The 20,710-nt window shown below is 54.3% G+C and overlaps 1 protein-coding gene across 4 annotated transcripts in view; it reads right to left on the reverse strand.

The window, feature by feature from the left end:
• Nucleotides 1-20,710, reverse strand: part of ITPK1 (inositol-tetrakisphosphate 1-kinase) — a 179,088-nt gene that overhangs the window by 11,095 nt on the left and 147,283 nt on the right. For 3 of the 4 annotated variants that reach the window (XM_053889728.1, XM_053889727.1, XM_053889729.1), the window contains 5 exons: nt 10,816-10,914; nt 10,419-10,459; nt 6,337-6,502; nt 1,594-1,719; nt 250-317 (listed from right to left, as the gene is read on the reverse strand). In XM_053889728.1, the coding sequence (XP_053745703.1) occupies nt 250-317; nt 1,594-1,719; nt 6,337-6,502; nt 10,419-10,459; nt 10,816-10,914 (500 nt within the window). The remainder of the gene's footprint in view (nt 1-249; nt 318-1,593; nt 1,720-6,336; nt 6,503-10,418; nt 10,460-10,815; nt 10,915-20,710) is intronic. The other variant, XM_019462099.2, reaches the window with a different exon arrangement.

The raw sequence follows: 20,710 nt of genomic DNA on the forward strand, positions 1-20,710 counted from the left end.
TCATTCTGGGAGAAGAGTTAGAAAAGCTTCCACTGGGAGGAAACTAGTGGTAAACGGGTGTGGCTACGATGGCCATCGGCACGAAAGCCTGAAGCAAGCAAAGCAAAGGGGTCTCCGGCCCCCGGCAGGGAGACGAAGGTCCTTCCACCCTGCTCTGCTGGAGCTCAGGCCTGGGCCTCACCACCGACAGCAGGCTGTGCACACCCAGGCTCGGGAGGGAACACGGCCAACACGGCAGAAGGAACATACCGCGGTCAAGACCGATGAAGACTCCGGCTTTGACACGTTGTGGCTGTTGAAGAAGATGGACTCGCGGTCTGAAAAGCAAAGACAAGAAGGAGCCGGAGTGAGCTTAAAGCAGTGATGGTGACTCCACCACCTGACACCAGGGGGCAGCACCACCCCAGCCACGGCCACGGTGGCCGTAGGGTTCAGCGTCCAACAGCAGCCAACCCGGGGCCCAGTGAGCCGGGCGCCCCCACGACAAGAAGACACTGCCCCGTGGACGGAAACACGCCTGATCAGGGCTCCCGCTTCAAGCCTTCCTCCCATACAAAAATAATGACCTTAATGAGGTCTCTGCTATGATCTTATGGTATCTTAGATCTGGTTTTCCCCCCACACCCAAGGCCCCATTCCCAAAGTGTGTCTAATGTGTCTTACGGACATGGAACTAGAAAGGGGATGGAGTGGTGGCCGAGTGAGCGGGAAATGCGGTGTACCAGAATATCAAAGGCCCAAAGTCAATGGCAAGTAAAATCAAGGTCGGAGGACCAGTAAATGCCATTGAATCCAGTATTCCCAGCCCCTCCCGGTATCTGCTCAGAGAACTCCTTTTCAGGGTAGCACGTGAGAAATGCCCAAGCTGCTACTTGGCACGTGAGTGTTTCAAATATAAAGGGTTCTGCTGTATCCCAACTATTTAGGGGGAAAAAATAGGAAATCAGAACACGGGCTGCTATAGGATCCATCCAAGAAAGCATACAGAGTAATTTGTTTGGCTCTGGAAGCTGGCACAGCCCGCCCGAAATGCGCTTCACCTCCTCCCACCCCATACTTCCCTGACCCATGGCCATCGCCCATCACACCCTCAGTCCCATTGGGGCACCCAGAGGGGCAGGCTGATCCCAAGAATAATGAGAGCAACAAGCAGCTGGTCTGTCTGTCCACCCCCTGGAGTGCGGTCAGTCGGTCACACGTTCTCTCGAGCACTTGGAAGCATGGGGCACACAAATGCAAGAATCACAAAACCACGAGCTCCACCGCCCCGTGCCCCCCACCAAGAATGGCATGGGGATGTCCTGGGCCATGAGCCCCTATGTGGCCCCAGCAGCCTCTGCTTCAGTCTTTCCAGAGTGGGCCATTATGGCTCCCATCCTCAGGACATACTGCTCATCCCTGGGACCTGGGTCCCTAAGCGCAGGACAGGAAGGGCCTTGGTGGAAGCACCATGGCGTGCAGGGGCCAGGCCACAGCGGGGCACCCGCTCTGATTGCCAACGACCCCCACCAGCTCCAGGATTACGGCGCCGCAACAATCATGCATGAGGAAGTGATTCGGGCGGAGGCCAAGCAGGCAGGCGCTGAGAGGTACCTGGCATCCTTCCCGCTAGTGGGGCACACAGGCCCCTTGCCGCCCCGGTGTGCCCGACAGTCCTCCCGCCGCTCCGACCAGAGCCAGTCCAGACGGGGGGCACGAGAGACGGTCCTGGGGAGGAGCCTGGGGAAAATAAACACCCTGCAGGACTTGTGCCAAGCAGCCCCACCAATCTCTACTCCTGGGCTCCGAGAGCCAAGAAGAGGGGGCCTTCAGGGGTGGCAAGCCCTGTGGGCCGGAGGACGGAGTGGGCCTCGAGCAGCTGCAACAGGTGTTCTGGCCTTCTGCGGGCACTGCCCACCTTTTTGCCCTGTAGCCCGGCCTGGCCCAACCCCACCAAGCTCAGGGTGCCTCCCACCCACCCCGAGGGTCCCCAAGGGTAGCAGAGCAAGCCTGGGGAGGGGGGCCACACAGAGCAGGTAGACACAGCCAAGTTCAGGGAGGCTGGGAAGCCTGCAGGAGCCACAAGGAAACACCACGGTGCTTAACTCTGCCAGGAAGGGAAGAAGCTGGGCACTCAGAAAGGCACACCCAGCACTCACTGGACTGGACAGACCACATCACCCAACAGTTTCTTGTGGAAGGGACACCAATCAAAAACGTGGACCGTTTTCCAAGGAGATTGTTTCTCCTCCTGGGCTAACTCTGACCCGGGGGCTCAGGCCAGAGGACTATTCAGCAATGACAGTGGCAGTGGAGGAGCGGGGGGGGGGCCTCTGCTCAAGTACCACCTGTGTGTGGCCTGAACAGCGGCCAGAGGGGGTGTGGGCAACTTCCAGACACTCCCTGGCCCAGGACACTGGGAAGCTGAGACGGGTCAGAGTGGGTCACGTGTCCTCCGATGCCAGCTCCTTGGGGAGCTAAAGACGGACCTGGCTGGGCCCTGACACTCCGATCACAGGACCACCGGGGATGTGGGACCCCATCCACTCACTCCCAGTGTCTGGAACAGTCCTGAGACACACAGTCTGAGTAACGAACCACTACCAGCGCCCCACGGGGGGCGCGAAGGCAATGAGGGGAATATGGGTGCTTTCGGCCCTTGATGTATACACAAGAAGAACAGGTTCAAAACAGTAAATGACAGGTTTAATCCCCAAATACTGCAGTAACTCAGCAGTTATGAGCACGGACCACACTCTCTCCAGCTTGACTTGCTTACTCTTCGTGTGTGTCTCTGGGGAGGGGGGCACGTCACAGTGCTGCAGACGGAGGCCCAGATCTTCTTCTAGATCCCATACAAGTATCAGCTCCACAGAGAGGCCAGCTCTGGCTCCCTCACCCAGCGGTGTCCCAGGACCCACTGTTTCCTCTGGAGCCCTTCATCTATGCCACAATGCATCTTTTTATTCTTTCTTTCCGCATGTGTGGGTTCTCCCACTAGAATAGAAACACATGAGGGCAGGATACTTGGCTGACTATCTAGTCACCTACTGGATCAGTTACCAGGCACAGGGCTGGGCACATGGCAGGCTCAAGGAAATACGGCATCCGTTACACTAGAGAGGCTCTAGATGACAGATCGGCAAACCAGAGACTGAAAGCCAAATCTAGCCTGTCGCCTGCCATTTGTAAATAAAGTTTTATTGGAACACAGCCAGGCCCAGGTGCTAACATATTGTCTACAGCTGCTTTCATGCCGCAAGGGCAGCATTAAATAATTATGACAGAGTTGGAAATATTTACTATCTAGGCTTTTGCAGAAAAAGTCTGCTGACCCCAGCTCTACGTGGCAAGTGGTATCATTCTTTGATGTACCCCTAAGGGAAAAAAGGCCCAGGAAGAAGGGTAAAATAAAGGCACTAGTCCACACAGTACAGGAAACAAAAGTAAATCCACTGCACAAAAGGGGAACACAGAGACGTGCCTATCTCGGTCCTGGCACTGGGTAGAGACAGGGGAGCAATCTCCCCAGCTGTGAACGACAGGCATAGGATACGTGTTCCTAGTGGCTGACACAAGCCAACACCAACCCTCTCAGTAAGAACCTGACTTTCACTCCAGCAGAAGCAACTAGAAGATGCCACTGGCTCTAAAAATCACCTGACTTCAGAGACGTTAACAGGGAAAACCACAAGTGCACCTGAAAATCAACAGAGCACGGTCGTTATGGAGGGAAGGCTAGTGTCCCTGGCTCCCCGCCCCCCAGGTCCTGAAGAATCCCACAGCTCCTTGCGTGGATGGGGAAGCTGTAGGCCACACTGGACAAGGGAAACCGGAAAGCCAGTGTGGGGGCTGGAAAGAGGCCAGAGCCCCAGAGCCCGCTGCTCAACTGGTCCAGCTTAAAGGACCCCTGTCGAGTTATGCTTCTCATCTGGAAAGAACACGCACATAAAGAGAACAAAGCCCGCGCCGGCTCCCTGGCACGATGCCCTGAAGACCGCAAACATGAAATCGGCTTTGGGATGGATGGACAGACATGCTGAAAGTTATTCAACTTGCCTGAGCATAATAAACATTCCTGCATTGGCTCTGTGAGTTTACCTACTCCCCAGCCTACATTTTACGGAAAACTGGCAACCTGTCATGAGAAGAAACACAGTCATGAGAAGACACAGAAACATGGAGCCTCATCCTCAAGACACAGGACACAGAGCCTGCGCCTGGCTGCAAACGGCTCCCAGGGCTGAGACAGAAGCTGGCCCAGCACTTTGTAACAGGGAGGAAAAGGAGAAAACTTCCTTTCCTTTGTCTGGAAAGGAAGGAAACGTGGCAGTAAATTTCTTACAGGTAGAGGGGATTTGGGTAAAAATAAAAAAAAAGAGGGGCGCCTGGATGGCTCAGTCAGTTAAGCGTCCGACTTCGGCTCAGGTCATGATATTGCAGTTAGTGGGTTCGAGCCCCACGTCGGGTCCTGTGCTGACAGCTCAGAACCCGGAGCCTGCTTCAGATTCTGTGTCTCCCTCCCTGTCTCTCCCCGGCTTGTGCTCTGTCCCTCAAAGGTGAATAAATGTTAAAAAAAAATTCTTTTAATAAAAAAAGAAAAAAAGAAAGGAGGCTATGTAAGGTATGCTACTCTTAATATATTTTCCACAGACTTAAAGCATGTACTTTTTAAAAATCAGAGAAAATACATAATTAAAAAAAATAGTCTCTTCCAGCCCACAATTTATAAAAATGCCTCCTGCTGCTATATAGTCATATACAAAAAGACCCCTCCAGATCTTAGTCCCCTCACCCCCACATCATTACATCATCCCAGTGTGCGAGAGATGGGACCAGGGGGACTTTGGGGATGTCCCAAACCCTGACAATGCAGCCTCGAGTCCTGGAGCCCCCCGCCTGGCTGGGAAGGCTGCCTGCACCCAGAAAGGAAGTGAAAACGGGCACACATTTTCAAAGTGTCTGCTCTCTGTGTTGCGTTAATGGGAAGAAAAAAGCTGTCCTGGGGATGAACAGCTGAACTTTATTCAAGAGGAGTGGCTTAAAGCCACCAGGAACGGATGGTGACAGGCAATCCCAGCAGGAGGGACTTTAAGAAGACACATCTGTTGACTCAGATGGAGACAGAACGGCCCGGTATTTCACTGCATCTGGTGATGGCGGGTTTCCCTTGCAGAGATAAATGCACGGCATGCCTGAGCACAGCACATGAGGACAATCAAATATCCTGCAAGGGATCCTCTTAGAAAGCTGTGCTTATTTCAAAGACACGGTTACTCTGCTCCAAAGGTTTCTGGAACTTGCCTTAGAGATGCCTTCAGAACCACTAGAACATTCTTTTGAGCAGCCCCAACACCAGCAAATCCGTATCTTAGTGTCAGTTTCTGAAAGGGCCAAGGATCAGCTGGTGTCAGGAGAGTAGCTAAAAAAAAAAAAAAAAGCTGAGCAGGGCGCCTGGGTGGCTCAGTCGGTTAAGGGTCAGGTTCTTGGGTTTCGGCTCAGGTCATGATCTTGTGGTTTGTGGGTTCGAGCCCTGTGTCAGACTCCGTGCTGACAGTGCAGAGCCTCTTGGGATTTTCTCTCTCTCTCTCTCTCTCTCTCTGCCCCTCCCCTGCTCATGCACTCGCTCTCCCTAAATAAATAATAATTAATTAATTAATAAAGCTGAGCTTGTGGAGCCCCTCAGCCTCCTTACAGGATCCCCTCAAATGCCCCCAAATGATGGCAGCATCCTAAAAACACCACCACCCTGTGACCATCTGAGGGACACTTGGGATCCAAAACATGCTCACTCAGTCCTCACCCCTGTAAGGGGGGACGCGGTGGGGTGACTGTGCCCACATGGACCTGCCTGAGGTCCCCCAACTGGGAAGTGCTGGACCCTGTGTGACCTCTAACGCAGCGCACATCCACTCAAGCAGCAAGTAACGCTGGGCCTCCCCATTTGGAAAAAAAAAAGACATGATAAAAGGGTCAGCACTCTGGCCTTCAAAAAGTCAGAGGGGCCCTTTCCCAAACCCTCACTTCCCTCAAGGGCCAATCACCCATTCCAGCATGTTCCTCACGCGTGTCACCTCTGTGGGGCCCCCAGGAAGTGCCCTGGGCGCAGAGAGCTTTCGGAGGAGTCCCGGAGCTTACAGTGGTCCGGGAGGATGAAGCCCCTGCAGTGACCCGGTGGAGTGGGGTTTTACCTCGTTCTCCAAGACTTCTCACTACTGAGCAGACCTCCTCCACCCTTCAGATCACATCATCCCTGCCCCCTCCAAAATACCACAGGGTAGCAGGGTAAGTGCGGCAGGACAGACGGCCAACGCCCTGTCCCAGCCGGGCCCCTGCGACGGCGGGAAGCCTGGTTACCTGACGTGCCGGCGGAGAAGTTCTTCAGCGAGGGCCTCTGGACCACGGTGTAGGACTCGCCCACCACAAACACCTTGTACAAAACAGCGTTGTGGTTGATGAAGTTCTGGACCACACAGGGTGGCTGGATGGCACTCAGGCCCTCCTGGTTGAACACGATGGCCATCTATAGAAACAGGGAGCCAAGAGCTCTGTCAGAGTCCACCAGCTACTCAGCCTTACCCAGGGGCACATCACCTGACCAGATGCACCAAGAGCCATCCCTGTGAACTGAGGACGCCCCAGGAAGAATCTCAAGCCAGGACGAGGGGAGTGAGACTCGAGAATGAACACCTGGGGGTCGATTCACTCCTGCTGTGGGGATTTGGAAATCCTGTACCATCAGGCTGTCCACGTAGGGTTGAGCTGGCTGTGCACTGCCCAACTCCACACCGTAATCCTGGGAACGGGACCCCCGGCTGTATACTATTCAATCCTTACGACATCCTTAGAGATTCTTCCACAAAGATCCAGGAGAGGCGGGGAGTGTAAGGCAATGGATCGGGAATTGGGAGGCCTCGGGTCAAAGTCTGCATAAGGGTAAGGGCTATCTCTGGTCGAGCACTCAGAACATGCCCAGCCCTGTTCTGACCATTTAATGCGAGTCACCTGGTGCTGTCCTCACGCTGCACCTCTGAGGTGGGCACTGCTATCATGCACCTTTTACAGATGGGGAAACTGAGGCCCTGAGCAGCTCAGTGGCTGGTTGGAAAGTGATGGAGCCCAGGCTGGGACTGGGTCTGCCCAGCACGAAGTCTTGGCCTCATCACACATTCAGTGAACCACATGGATGCTTGAGAAATGGGAACGTGCTGCTCTGACTCCGATGCCTGTGGGGACAAAGGTCCCCACTGAGAGGATCTGGTAGGGCCACGAAGGTAGGGAGGGCAGAGGCACAGCTGGAGAAAATCTCTGCTTTGGCTCAGCTGCCAGAGCCGGGACCATGACTAATCCCTTGCAGCCCAAAGGCCCCAGGAGGGAGCCACCAGATGCCCAGGACCATGGGCAGGAATGACGGAGCCTGGACAGCTGGCTGCCTGCACTGGCAGCCACCCCTGACGTCAACTGTCACAGAGCACCACCCCAACGTTCCTGGTGCTCAGCCGGGCAGGGCAGGAGTGGAGAGGCAGGCCACATGCAGAAACAAAAAATGCGTGCATCTGTGTGCATGTGTGTGCACATGTGAGTGCATGCGTGTGCCGCAGCGACCGTGTCCTTAGCCTTCTGACAAGGAAGAGAAAGGCCACAGGCTGCCCTGGAGCCAGATGAGCCAGACACGGGGTTAAGTCCTAGCTCCAGCACCTGGCTGCATGAGGGCTGACAGGGGACTCGCCCTAAGCTCATTTTCCTCACTTGTAAAACAGCAACAATAACTACCATGGGATAGATGCTTCAGGGGCACTTTGAGCTTCTGGCTTAGTGGTTTAACAAAGAGGTGGGGGGGGAGGGGGGGCGGGGGGAGGATGATGATTTCACTGCCAAGCAAATCAGTGTGCACGCACTGGCTTAAAAACAAAACAAAACAAAACAAAAAACAAACAGCTCTATGAACAGGAAATAAAAAGAGAGTGGTCTGCCAAAACCAGTTGACTTTAGTTGAGCTTGGGATTCTGAGGGAGGGGTCAGGCAGACCTCAGTACAGGTAAGGAAGGACCCTAATCAGAAAGCCTCACTTTTGGGGCGCCTGGGTGGTTCAGACGGTTGAGCATCCGACTTGGGCCCAGGTCATGATCTCACAGTTTGGGAGTTTGGGCCTCGCATTGGGCTCTCTGCTGACAGTTCAGAGCTTCCAGCCTTGCTTTGGATTCTGTGTCTCCCTCTCTCTTTCTCTCTAACTCTCCCCCACTGTGCTCTCTCTCAAAAATAAAAAAAAAAAAATTTTTTTTAATTAAAAAAAAAAAAAAGAAAGCCTCACTTTTCTGTTTAAAGCGAATTACGTCCACAGACCTGTCCTCCATCCTTGCTGCACCCAACATCCCCAGGCCCCCGTGAAACAGGGGAAGAGCCTTGCTCCTCAACGCCCAGGCTCATGCCATGGAGGGCACCCCACTCAAAGGGGCATCCCTCTGATGTTGAAGCCTGCCAGGAGGCAGGCAGCCCAGAGCACACACAGACTCCCTGGGAGTCTCCAGATCCCAATGTTGGATGCTCCTCCGTTCCCGATCTGGGGGAGCCCCTCCCTGAAACAGCACACTGTGGGTTGGGAGAAGTGGGGGGGGGGGCGGAGACAGGGAGGTACCCATGTGTACATTTTGGAGCCAGACTCAGACAGCAAGACTGAGGGGTGAAAGCTGCCCCCAAAGGCACTGACCCCATACGTTGGCAGGAGGGAACTCACTTGGACCTGGAACCCCCACTGCTTCTCCCGTGCCCCGGCAGGCTCCATAGCAGCTGGTTCCCTAATAGCTCACCCGACAGGTGCAGGGCAGCACGTATGGCAACTCCCTCATTCCCCGGCGACCGCTATGCCATCCCCACATGCAGACACTCAGAGAGGCTGGGTAATCTGCCCCAAGTCCCACCGCTGGCAGTGCCCAGAGCCAGACCCGCTCCCAGGTCCACAAGATTTCAGAGTTCTCTTGTGAAGACAGAAGTGGTTTCTTCCCTGCAGGCTGACCTTTTCTGCATCAGGATGGTCTAATCACACTAATGATGATTAGAGTCATCCTTCCATCCAGAAAACTGCAAGGCACTGACCAACAGAGGAACCAGGTGCTAGTGAGAAGGGGCAGGTGGAAGGCTGGCAGGCAGGTGCCGAGGGGAATGTGGGTTCTGGCGACATGACTCTGGCTGCTCTGAAGCATTCCGGCTCCCTCCCAGCGCCTGGCATGGAGCACATCCCTGGCCCAGAGCCCAGGCAGGCCCAGGCAGGGATGGCTCCCCAAGGGCAACCAGCCTTACGAGGCGGCTGACCTCTGCAGCAGGCCGCGATTTCCCGGGGCTGCCCCCACATTCCTTCCCACGGGCAGAGGCACACCCTCGGCCCAGCAGCTTCCATCACACCATGTACCATATATCACCCTGACACTTTCTATTTATAGGCATATAAGCGTCGCCACAAACGTATGCCAGGGAGAAAGACCACCACGGAACTCTGCTTCCGGGCACTGCTGGGGGGCTGTCCAGGTTTCATCCTAAGGTCTCGGGGAGCACTTCTGACTGGGTCAGACTCTCCCCACGGGGCCCTCAGGATGGGCACTGAGTCTACTGCCCAGTGCACCCTCCCCGGTGCCAAACAGGAAGGCCCCCAGGCCGGGCCGTGTCTGTAAGGGAATGAAATGCAGACGATGGGGTGGGGGTGGAGGGAAGCCCTGAGGGCAATGTCCCAGTGTGGTTCCAAAGACAGCAAGGGCAACCCAATGGAGTCCCTGCCTGGCCACCTGCTCCCCTTACCCCCGGAAGGCCTCCTCTGCTTATGGTCCTGCACCATATCTCACCGGTGCTATGTCTCTGGGACTCGGTCTCTACCCCCCGGGGCCGGGTGCACATCCTATGCGTTCTTCCCTGGGCACTGAGTGGGGCTGGGAATGCCCACGGGGGAATAAAGGAATGACAGAGAGGGTGGAGGAATCCCCACACACTGGCAAGTAGAGTGCCGCTGCCTCCCCCACTCCCTTCTAAATTCAGCAGGACCAGCCGGTCTGTGAGCAGCTGGCAGGGACACCACATCTCCAGTGAGCAGCACTCAGAGGGGCCTGGGGCAGTGGCTGGCACAGAGCAGGTGCCCAGGGAGCTATCGACACTGATGAGCCAAAGGTTGGAAAGTCAGACAGGTCAAACTGGGACGTGATGTGACTTGCTGGGGCTCGCGGCGGGCAGGCAGACCCCTGGCACACCCATCCCGCCCCTGGGGACAGGACAGGCACGGGGAGAAGCTGGAGACCACGCACAAAGCCACAACCAGGAGCAGGACAGGGAGCCGGAGCAGCAGGTGTGAGATCTGGCACACAGACCCCTGCGGGCTCCCAGAGAGACACCGTGAGCTGGAAAGGTGGGGGCATAGGGGGAGATGGGGACACAGGGCAGTCAAAGCTTCCACTCACCTCATGAGAGTTGGTGCCATGAGCCACTCTCGTTTTGCAAACTATGGAGCAGGGAGAGAAAAGCAGAGAGAAATCAGTGAGGTTATTCTCCACAAAGCCTGACTCGCGGTACAGGGAGAAATTCTTGACCCTCCAGCAGCCCGTGGGGATGAGGTAGCAGACACGCGGACTCAACAACGGCCAGCATCTGCACTCAGGCGTCTGGACAGACACCGCCAGGCCGGCAAAAGAGCACCCGCCGCCCACACCACCTGATGACCCGTGACCGCTGAGTGCTGCAAAGCCCTCCCTGGTGGCCATGGCCTTCACACATCCCAGGGAGCACAGACAGCCCCCCATCCCCACCCGGCCCGCAGCCCGGCCAGCCTGCCCAGCGGGGCCTGGGCGTGGTACGCACTGAAGGGGAATGCCAGGCCGTTCTTCTCCAGGAGCCTCATGGTGTCGTCTCCGCACAGGCTGGTGAGCTCCATGAAGGGTGGCGAGCAGATCCTGTCATCTGGGGACGGCAAAGAAGCCCACGTCAGCACGCCTGCCTACTAGCCCCCGGGCCCACTTCCTGTGACAGAGCCACCTCCCCGGGGCCACACTCGACAGCCCTGCTCTCCTGAGCAGACACCCCCAAGTCCGCAGCGAGTGCGCGCGTGCACACACAGACACACACACTGACAGTAATGGCAGCATATTCTTCAATTACATTTCTTTTTTCTTTTTTAATTTTTATTTGAGAGGGAGTATGTATGCATCTGTGCATGTGAGCAGGGGAGAGGGGCAGAGGGTGAGAGAGAGAATCCCAAGCAGGCTCCACCCCAGTACAGAGCCCGACTCAGGACTCCATCCCATGACCCTGGGATCACGACCTGAGCCTAAATCAAGAGTCCGACACTCAACCGACTGGGCCCCCCAGGCGCCCCTTTAATTACATTTCCTAACGTTTCCATAATTACAAAACCAGTATGTGAGGAGTGTAAAACTTGACTCAAAAAAAAGTAAGAACCACACGCGTTCACAGATAAGACTATGACAACAAACTTCTCAGCCTGAGGCATATACACATTTTATGCACGCAGAACTTTACAAGAGGATCCTGTTTTGCGGCCCAGATTTTCTCTCAACAAACCATGAGCATTGTTCTGGTTCAACAGAGGCTTCTCCCACCGTATGCCTCATCGGCTTAACAATAACTGCAGGAGTGGTGCCACGTGCTTAGCTCCTGGCACATGTCTAGCACCGTGCAGAGGACTTTGCATGCATCACCTCTGAAGTCTGCAAAATAATCCTTTGAGAAGGAAGCTGACCGTCAGGGAGATTAAAGTGCATGCCCAAGGCTACACAAGCGTTCCTGTGCCTGGGGACACAAGGGCCCTCACCCTCTCGCTACCTAAAGGACACATCTCATCAGCCACCTGCCTGCCAGGTCTGGCCTCCTGACTCTCTCCCTCCCTCTCTCCCTTTCTCAAGCACACTCCCCACCCTTCTCCAGCCTCCTGCAGACACACTCCAGCCCCGGCCTTGCCCCCCTGCCAACAGCTTCTCACACCCTGCCTTTCCTGAGTCCCCGGGCTCAGAGGGGTGCCCATCCAGTGGGTTCTCGGCATGTTTGGTTTCTCTGAAAAGCTCTGGATGCTGGGTCTGCTCTGCTTGTCCGGACGATCCTGGTGCCAGGCACTGAGCTAGGCCAAGACAGATTATTTGTGGGATAACCAAAGGTGCTCTGATGCTCTCTACTGATTGCTAAATTACATTACCGGTTTGTTATTACTGCTTCTTGTCTACTCCCCTTCTCAGACCAGGCCAGCAGCTCCTCAGGAGGTGGTGGGACCACCCTGTACTTCTGGGCACAGAGGCCAGGAAAGGCCGAGCGTTAGTGAGGGGGTGGTGCCCCCCCCCCAACTTGGAAACCAAACCAAAAGTAAACAAGCAAAGTGGCTTGTCTCCAGGAGCTTCTAGCTACTTGGCTGGCTAAGGTCAGTACATTAAACCAAGGTTTAAGATCCAGCCTCATATAGCTCATAAAAATGAATGCCAAGAATTACACAGGGCATGTTAAAAATGTTTCTACCCGCCCCTGCTTCCCCGCTCCCCGCCCCCCCCCCCCAAGCCCAGGCTCCAAACTGGCGCAAAATTGTCGGGTGTTGGCAGATTTCAGGGGTTGCAGGACTTCTTGGGGACCACGGGAGGGTGGTCTGGGGGCAGCGTCTGCTGAGCCCTGGCAGACAGTGCTGCAGGCCTTCCAAACACAGAAGTCCTTTAATCCTCAAATTGCTGTGGTGGTGTCTCCACGGGCAGAGGCCAAAACAGGCAGCCTGCCCCAAGTCACATGATGGTCAATGACAGAGGTTCAAAGGGCAGGCCAGGAAAAGAGAAGTCAGGAAAATCAGGGTGGGGACGTACTGGGGCTGCGTCCTGGCTCTCAGCTGTAAGCCACTACCTAAATAAGGCCCCATTTCTGCACCCCCAGCCTAGACTCAAGAGCTGGGGTGGGAAAGCTTGTTGCTGCAAAAGCACAGCCCCTGCAGCCCAACCCGAACAGAATGTGACACTCAAGGCCTCAATCTGCAGTAGACAGGGGCTCACCTGGTTTGACTGGAGCCCGGAGCCCCTTGGCCCACCCCCTCCCACAGGAAGATTCAGAGATCCCTGGGGCCCAACAGGCCACCTCCTGTAAGAGCTTCCAGACACCCCATCACCAGATTTTTCAGAGCAGATGCCTCTGCCTGGCCTTTAGATTTGCCTTGCAATATCCCTGTCAACGTCCCCTCCCACCCCAGCCTACCCAAACTTCTACATGTCACTGACAACAGCCAACTTCTCAATAAACTGCACTTGATATGTGCCAAACAACACAGTCTACACAGCGACTCAAGCCCCTTCACAAGAACCCCATGAGAAAGTACTGTCACTCCCATTTTACAGAAGAGGAAAATGGGGCACAGAGAGGCGAAGCTCCCCGCCCAGAGTTACACAGTGAGTATGTGGTGTAGCTGGGGCCGGGGGGGGGGGGGGGGCTCAGACCTGGGCAGTTGGCTCCCTAGTAGAAAAAGTGTCCATTCCATATTAGCAGGAGAAAGGACAAAGCTTTTACTGAGATGATCATCTCAACAGACTCAGAGAAAGCACTTGACAAAATCCAACAGCCTTCAAGATAAAAACACTGAGCAAACTAGGAATAGAGGGGAATTTCTTCACTGATTAAAGAGCATTTATAAAAACCACAGAAACATCCTACTTTGGGGTGAAAGACTGGATGCTTTCCGCCTAAGATCAGGAACAAGACAAGAATGTCTGTTCTCGCCACTTCTATTCATTCAATACCATACTGGGTGTTCTCGCCAGGGCAATTAGGAGAGAGTGAAATCAAAAGCATCCAGACTGGAAAGAAGAAGTAAAACTACCTCTACATGCAGGTGGTATGATCTTCTCTATAGGAAATCCCAAGGAATCCACACACACAAACCCCAAAAACTATGAAGATAAGCCAGTTCAGCAAGACTGCAGAATAAAAGATCAACACACAAAAAACAATTATATTTCTACCTACTAGCAATGAACAATCTGAATGTGAAATTAAGAAAATAATTCTACTTATACTAGCATCAAAAAATAAAAGCACTTAAGAAATAAACCTAACAAAGACTTAAATGCTGGAAAAGACAAAATATTATTGAAAGACATTCAGGAAGATCTCAATAGATGGAAAGACGTCCCATGTTCATGGATAAGAGGTTTAATACATTAAGCTGACAACACTCTCACACTGATCTACAGATTCAGCACAATCCCCATTAAAATCCCAGCTTTCTTTTAGCAGGAAGTGACAAGTTAATCTTTAAATTCATGTAAAAATGCAAGGGACCCAGAACAGCCAGTATTGAAATCCTGAAAAAGAATAAAGTTGGAAGACTCACACTTCCCAATTTAAAAACTTACAATAAAACTACAGTAATCGTGCAGTATGGTAGTGGTACAAGATCCGACATACACATCGATGGACTAGAATTGAGACACCAGAAAGAGAGTCAACTGCTTTTCCACCAGGGAGCCAATACAATTCAACAGGGAGAACAACAGTCTTTTCAACCAATCCAAAAACTGGATATCCATGTGTGAGAGAATGAATCTGGAACCCTACCTCACACCATAAACAAGAATTGATTCAAAATGGATCATGATCTAAACTGCAGATCTAAAACAATAAAAACTCTTAGAAGAAAACATGAGTGTAAATCTTCATGACCTTGGATCAGGTAATGGTTTCTTAGACACTAAAAGCATAAGCAACGAAAGTAAAAAAAAAAAAAAAAAAGACAAATCTGACATCATCGAAATTCAAAACTTTTGTGCTTCAAAGGGCACTGTCAAGAAAGTAAAAAGGACAACCCACAGAATGGAGAAAAATATTTGCAAATCATGTATCTGATAATGGCCTAATATCCAAAACCTATAAAGAACTATTAACAAATAAACAATAAAAAGATGACCCAAATTTAAAATGGGCAAAGGATTTGAATAGAAAGTTCTCAACATAAGACATACAGATGGCCGGTGCGCACGTGAAAAGATGCTCAACATCATTAGCCATCAAGGAAATACACATCAAAACTACAAGGAGATCCTATTTCACATCTACTAGGATGGCTATAATCAAAAAGACAGGAGGGGCGCCTGGGTGGCTCAGTCGGTTAAGCGTCCGACTTCGGCTCAGGTCACGATCTTGCGGTATGTGAGTTCGAGCCCCACGCCGGGCTCCGTGCTGACTGCTCAGAGCCTGGAGCCTGTTTCAGATTCTGTGTCTCCCTCTCTCTCTGCCCCTCCCCCATTCATGCTCTGTCTCTCTCTGTCTCAAAAATAAATAAACGTTTAAAAAAAATTAAAAAAAAAAAAGCCAGGAAATAACAAGTGCTAACATTGCCAGTGGGAATGTACGATGATACAGCTGCTTTGGGAAACAGTCTGGCAGTCCCACAAACAGTTAACAGAGTCACAGTGTGATTCCCAGATATGCAACCAAGGGAATGGAAACCTATGTCCACACAAAAACCTGCCCAGGAACGTTCACAGCAGCACTGGCAAAAAGTGGCAACAACCGAAATGCCCCTCAACTGACGAGTGGGTAAACAAGATATGATGTGCCCATTCAATGGGGTATCATTCAGCCAGAAAAAGGAAAGATGTGCCAACACGGGCTACAACATGACCTTGAAAACTGTATGCTGAGCGAAGGAAGCTGGTCACAAAAATCCCATATTGTGTGACTTCATTCATATGAAATGTCCAGAATAGGCAAATCTGTCTACAGTGGTTGCCAAGGGCTGGCGGGGATGGGGACTGATTACAAATGGGTACATTTCTTTCTGGGATGAGGAAAATGTTCTGGCCTTAGATAATGGTGATGGTTGCACAATTTGGGGAAGATACTCAAAACTATTGAACTGTATGTGTACTTTAAAAAGGTGGATTTCAGGGGCACCTGGGTGGCTCAGCCGGTTAAGCATCTGACTTCAGCTCAGGTCATGATCCCATGGTTTGTGAGTTCGAGCCCCATGTTGGGCTCTGTGCTGACAGCTCAGAGCCTGGAGCCTACTTCAGATTCTATGTCTGTCTGTCTGTCTGTCTGTCTCTCTCTCTCTCTCTCTGCTCCTCCCCTGCCTGCTCTCTCTCTCTCAAAAATGAACATTAAAAAAACTTTTTTAATAAATTAAAAGGTGGATTTTATGGCATGTGCACTGTATCAACCAAAAGGAAACAACAAGAAAAATTCCCCAGCAGCAGCAGCTGCCATCTCTCAAGTGCATACTCCACGTACAGCGTCTCTTTTAAACCTGCAGCTCCCCCTCCCTCACCCCCCGTCGTCAGGTCCAGGGTGAAGTCAGACAAGGCCAAGGCAAGTGCTTCCTCCAGAGATGTTTGGGGTCCAGAGGAAAAGCAGAGACGAGACACTTCCAGTGAATGGGCCACATCTAGCAATAGGCCAGACAGCCCCAGTTTTCTGAAATCTCAGGCTGTGATGTGAAGCGGGGCCCAAGAGAGGTGGCACCAGGAAGGAGGGGCACACGCACACCGTCACGGTCTTCCCCCCTTCTCCCAACTTGGAGCCTGCTGACCACACTCTGAGCAGCAGGCACCACTGGGTGCCCACCCTGCTCTCGCTCCAGGGGTAGGTCTGGGACTGAGACTGGCCAATCACACTGCCAAGAAGGACCCATAGTCAGAGCTCAGTCACCAGCAAGAGGCAGCACCGGGTGAAGGCAGTCTTGAGCCTGCAGGGCAGAGGCTGGAAGGGACCACTGTCCACACCAGGCCATGGCTACTCCATGCCCCAGGCCTGTTCCTCTCTGGACTCGAGTACAGGACACGACGATGTCTTTACTGCTTGAACCAGGATCATCCTGCGTGTCCGGGAAATCACACTGAATTAGAAACGACTACGGTTCCTATTTTGGGGTCAACAACCATTCGCCACCAGTGGCAAGATACGTGTCGTGTTGGGGCTCTGCTAAATCATAGGAGCCAGAAATACAGCACTTAACAAACAGACGTGCCCACCCGCATGGAGCTTACATTCCCAGACAGTAAACCAGGCTGCTAAGTGAGATGCACCCCTAGATGGTGCTGGTGGGGTGCCGCAAAGGGGTGCCAGCAGAGCAGGGGCGAGGTCAGGGAGCAAGGTCTCGCTGAACAGAGACAAGGGAAGGTGAGCAGGTGGCAAAGGCGATGCATCTGGGGTCAGTGTGCTCCGGGGGAGCGGGAGGGGGACCAGGCCGCGGTAGCATCAGAGTCAGCGCCCTGATGGCAGCTGGCACGGCGGCCCCGCCTCGCGGGGCATGGCAACAGCTGAGGGTTCCGCCAGCTCTCCCGTGGGAAACTCGCAACATCACCAGCAGCTCTTCTCCCCAAAGAGAGACTGAAGACTTTCTAGAAGTCAGCCCTGGGAGCCCGGGAGGCTATTTCTGGTTCCCAGAAAAAGGCTACTGTTGCTTATTTATCTATCATCTTTATTTCTGGATGGGAGCTGGAAAGAGGCTTTTTTTAGTCGGATGGTGGGTTGTGTTCTGTTCAGAGCCGAAACGTTAGCCCCTGGGAAACTGAAACAGCGCCGTCCTCCCTCGTCTGCCACCCTCATCACAGAATGTGAAGCTGGAGGCCCTCAGAGATGAGCGAGTCCCAGCCATGTGTCCACACGTCTGAAGAGGAAAGAGAACAGTTCAAGGCCACACACAAGTTACCAGCAGACCAAAGGGTGAGAGCCCAGGCGTCTTGAGTCACACCCGGCCTCACTCTGCCAGGTGGCCACGCTCTTATCTGACTACAGGCAGCTGCTACAGAACTACCAAGAAGGTAAAAGACCAATGACAAACAGGTGGATATAAGAGGACAGCTAGGGGTGAGACGGCACTCTGAAGCCTGACTGTGAACCTGGGGTAAATTGCTCATCACCTGTAACCTTTGGCAAGTTGACTAAACTCTGCTGGGCCTTATTCTCTTCATCTGTAAAATGGGAGCACTGTCTCCCTGGAGGGTTGTCGGGAGCCCTGGTACGTAACAGGTACCCCGCAGTGGCAAGGCCAGCTGGGGACACCCACAGGGGAGCAGGCCGATGCTGCACATGGCCACTGGTCCATGTCCGGCCTCTTGGGGCGTGTCGGGTGCCGGGCCCCGACCTCACTTGCTCTCTTGTGCACCCAGCGTGGTGCTGGCAGAGCAGTCTGTCCTCCCGTGGCTGTGAAAGACATCTTGGCAGAACCCTGGTGGTGGTGGGGAGACTGGGCACAGCTGTAATGGGACCCTGTCTTGGTTCCCTTCTCTTGGACAGGTGTAATTTCTTCACCCAGGCAGTATCTGATGCAAAGACCACCCAGGGGCAGGGACAGTCTCCGAGGACATGCAGGGCTGGAAGCCTCTGAAGCTTCTGTGGCAGGCAGGGCCCCACGAGTGAACAACGCCCAGGAGTTAGGGCTGGGCAGAGGGGAGAAGAGGCGGCAGGCAGCCAAGGAAGGGGACCCAGGGGGCCAGGAACCTGCTGTGTGGCCCAGAGCAGTGGGACGACATCAGCAAAGTGTGCCAGAGGAAATACCTATCTTTGCCAGCTCTTGTCTCCCTCTCTAGAAGGTCAGTTCTACAAGGGCAGGCAGGAGTGTCTAGGTTTTGTTCACAGCCATAGCCCAGTGCCTAGAACACTTCCTGGCACATAGTAGCTGCTCAACAAACACTTGCCGAGTGAGTGATCTGACCTGTGGCGTGAAGGGGTCACTGTTGCCTAAGGCACAAGGCTGGCTCCTCGGGGGTCCAGGGCACATCTGGACAGACACGGGGCATGTGGTCGGCGTGTCAGGGCACCACCTGACCCACGTTCTGTACCCAGCCTGCGCACAGGCCTCTTGCCATCATGTCGTCACACCCCTCCACCTCCGGGCTTGTTCCACTTGGAAACAAGAAAGCAGTCACATACATCCCTGCTCAGCCTGGCCTTGCGCCCTCTGAAGGACATCCCCTGCACAAGCATCCTCCTTACCTACTTTGCTACGACTGTGATCGGACTTGCCTTCTTAATTCTGATTTTCCCAAACACCGTTGCTGCCGCTGTCTTCCTGTGACTTCGCGTATCCTGGTTACCTGACTGGTGACGTTTCCCCTGAAGTCATTTACATTTGTGCCAATGTTTCTCCACCAGACGTGGCTTCGATGAATGTGTCTCACGTAAGGATTTGTGCTTGTGGTGAGCCACTTCCATTGGCCAAATTCCCAGAAGGCACTTTCAGGGTCCACGGGAATCGCCGTTTCTGCGGTAACTGTTGCGCAACACTGAGCCGTTTCCCAAGAGGACTGCAGGTCTTTGCTGTGGCACCTGCAGTGAATGGTCTCGACCGTGCCCTGTCAGCCCTGGGTAGCCCTACTTTCAGAAATCTGGGAAGTGCCTTTAGGAAGGAGGACAGTGGGTGACGTGGGCAACAATGCCATCGCTGCACACATGGTCACTCGGGGGCCAGCGGGCCGCCTGGAACAGTGAGCAGGGCACGGAGACCGTGAGGCTGGCGTGGGGAGTCACTAGAGCAAAAGCTCTGAACCGAGGCCTGGAGACCAGTGTGCAATCCCAGCGGCTTCCCTGGGCCCCGGGCTCCGGACCGGCAGAATGGGAGTCATAACGAGCCGGCCCTGTCCACGCGCTGGCGCCGCAGTGAGAACCGAGGACACGGAAAAAGTGCCGTGGAGCCCGCACAAGGCCAGGCAAAGGAGCCGGCCGTTCCAAGGGCCCCGTCCTGCCATCTGTTCACACCTTCCTCGCACAGCTCCGGGCCCAGGTGCCACCGTGAGCCGGGTGGTGGCCAGGGCCCTTGGCCGCCCCCTGCTCCAGCCAGGGACAGAAGCAGAGGCAACAGAAGCACCCAACCCCGTGGCGTGCTGGAGGCAAGGCCAGGAGAAAGCGCGTGACTCGGAGTTCCAGCCAGCCGACCGGGGCTCCCCAACCCGCGGGAGAGCTGGGCTGCCGACGGGGCAGCGCCCCCAGGCCGGGTGCTAGGAAGCACGTGGCTCAGGAGGCAGACCTGTAACTGCGTCCTGGAGAGACAGGGAGGGCTCCACAGGAGGAGGCCACGCCCGTGGGCCCTAGCCAAGGCGGGAAGAAGTTTCCATCTGGACAAACCCTCTTGCCTCAGCCAGAGCGGCCGCACCGACTCAGGTCCACCTTGCGGGCAGAACGTTGGCTCTGGGAGGGCAGGGGCTTCCTCCATCGCGTTCACGGCCCGACCCCAGTGAAGGGGCGGATGAGTGAACCAAGCAGACACTGGCCTGGGCTCCCACCTCTCCCAGCCCAAGAGAAGCAGCCCCTATCAAAACTTGGTTCCCACAGGACCAGCCCCATCTCGTCCCGGGGTCCTGCACACCACCCCCAGATGCTGCCTCTCAGAGCCGGGCTCCGTCCTGCCTCCCTGAGCCACTCCCCATGCCCAGGGGCCCAGGTCCCAGGGCGGGACATGGTCTTATGCAGCACTGTCACTGGCAGAGCAGGCACAGGAAAAGGTTCAGGGGCAGAAGGGTCGGGTCCCCACTCCATTTTCTCAGAGCTGAGGAAAAAACAGTGCCCTGATGTCCCAGGCCCGGAGCCTTGCACATGCTGGTCCCCCAGCCCACCAAATCCTTTTTCCTAGCCCCTTCTCGGCCTGAGGAACTGCTGCCTGTCCTCCTAGCCTGGTCAGGCCACCTTCTGTGCATCTAGGAAAAGGGCCCTTCTGCTGGCTCATCTCTTGGTGACTAATGATGTGCCGAACTTGGCACAGACTGGGCGCCCCTGGACGGTC

This window comes from Panthera pardus, unplaced genomic scaffold (assembly GCF_024362965.1).
Source record: "Panthera pardus isolate Hobbes unplaced genomic scaffold, ASM2436296v1 HiC_scaffold_24, whole genome shotgun sequence".
In the NCBI taxonomy this organism is placed as follows: Eukaryota; Metazoa; Chordata; class Mammalia; order Carnivora; family Felidae; genus Panthera; species Panthera pardus.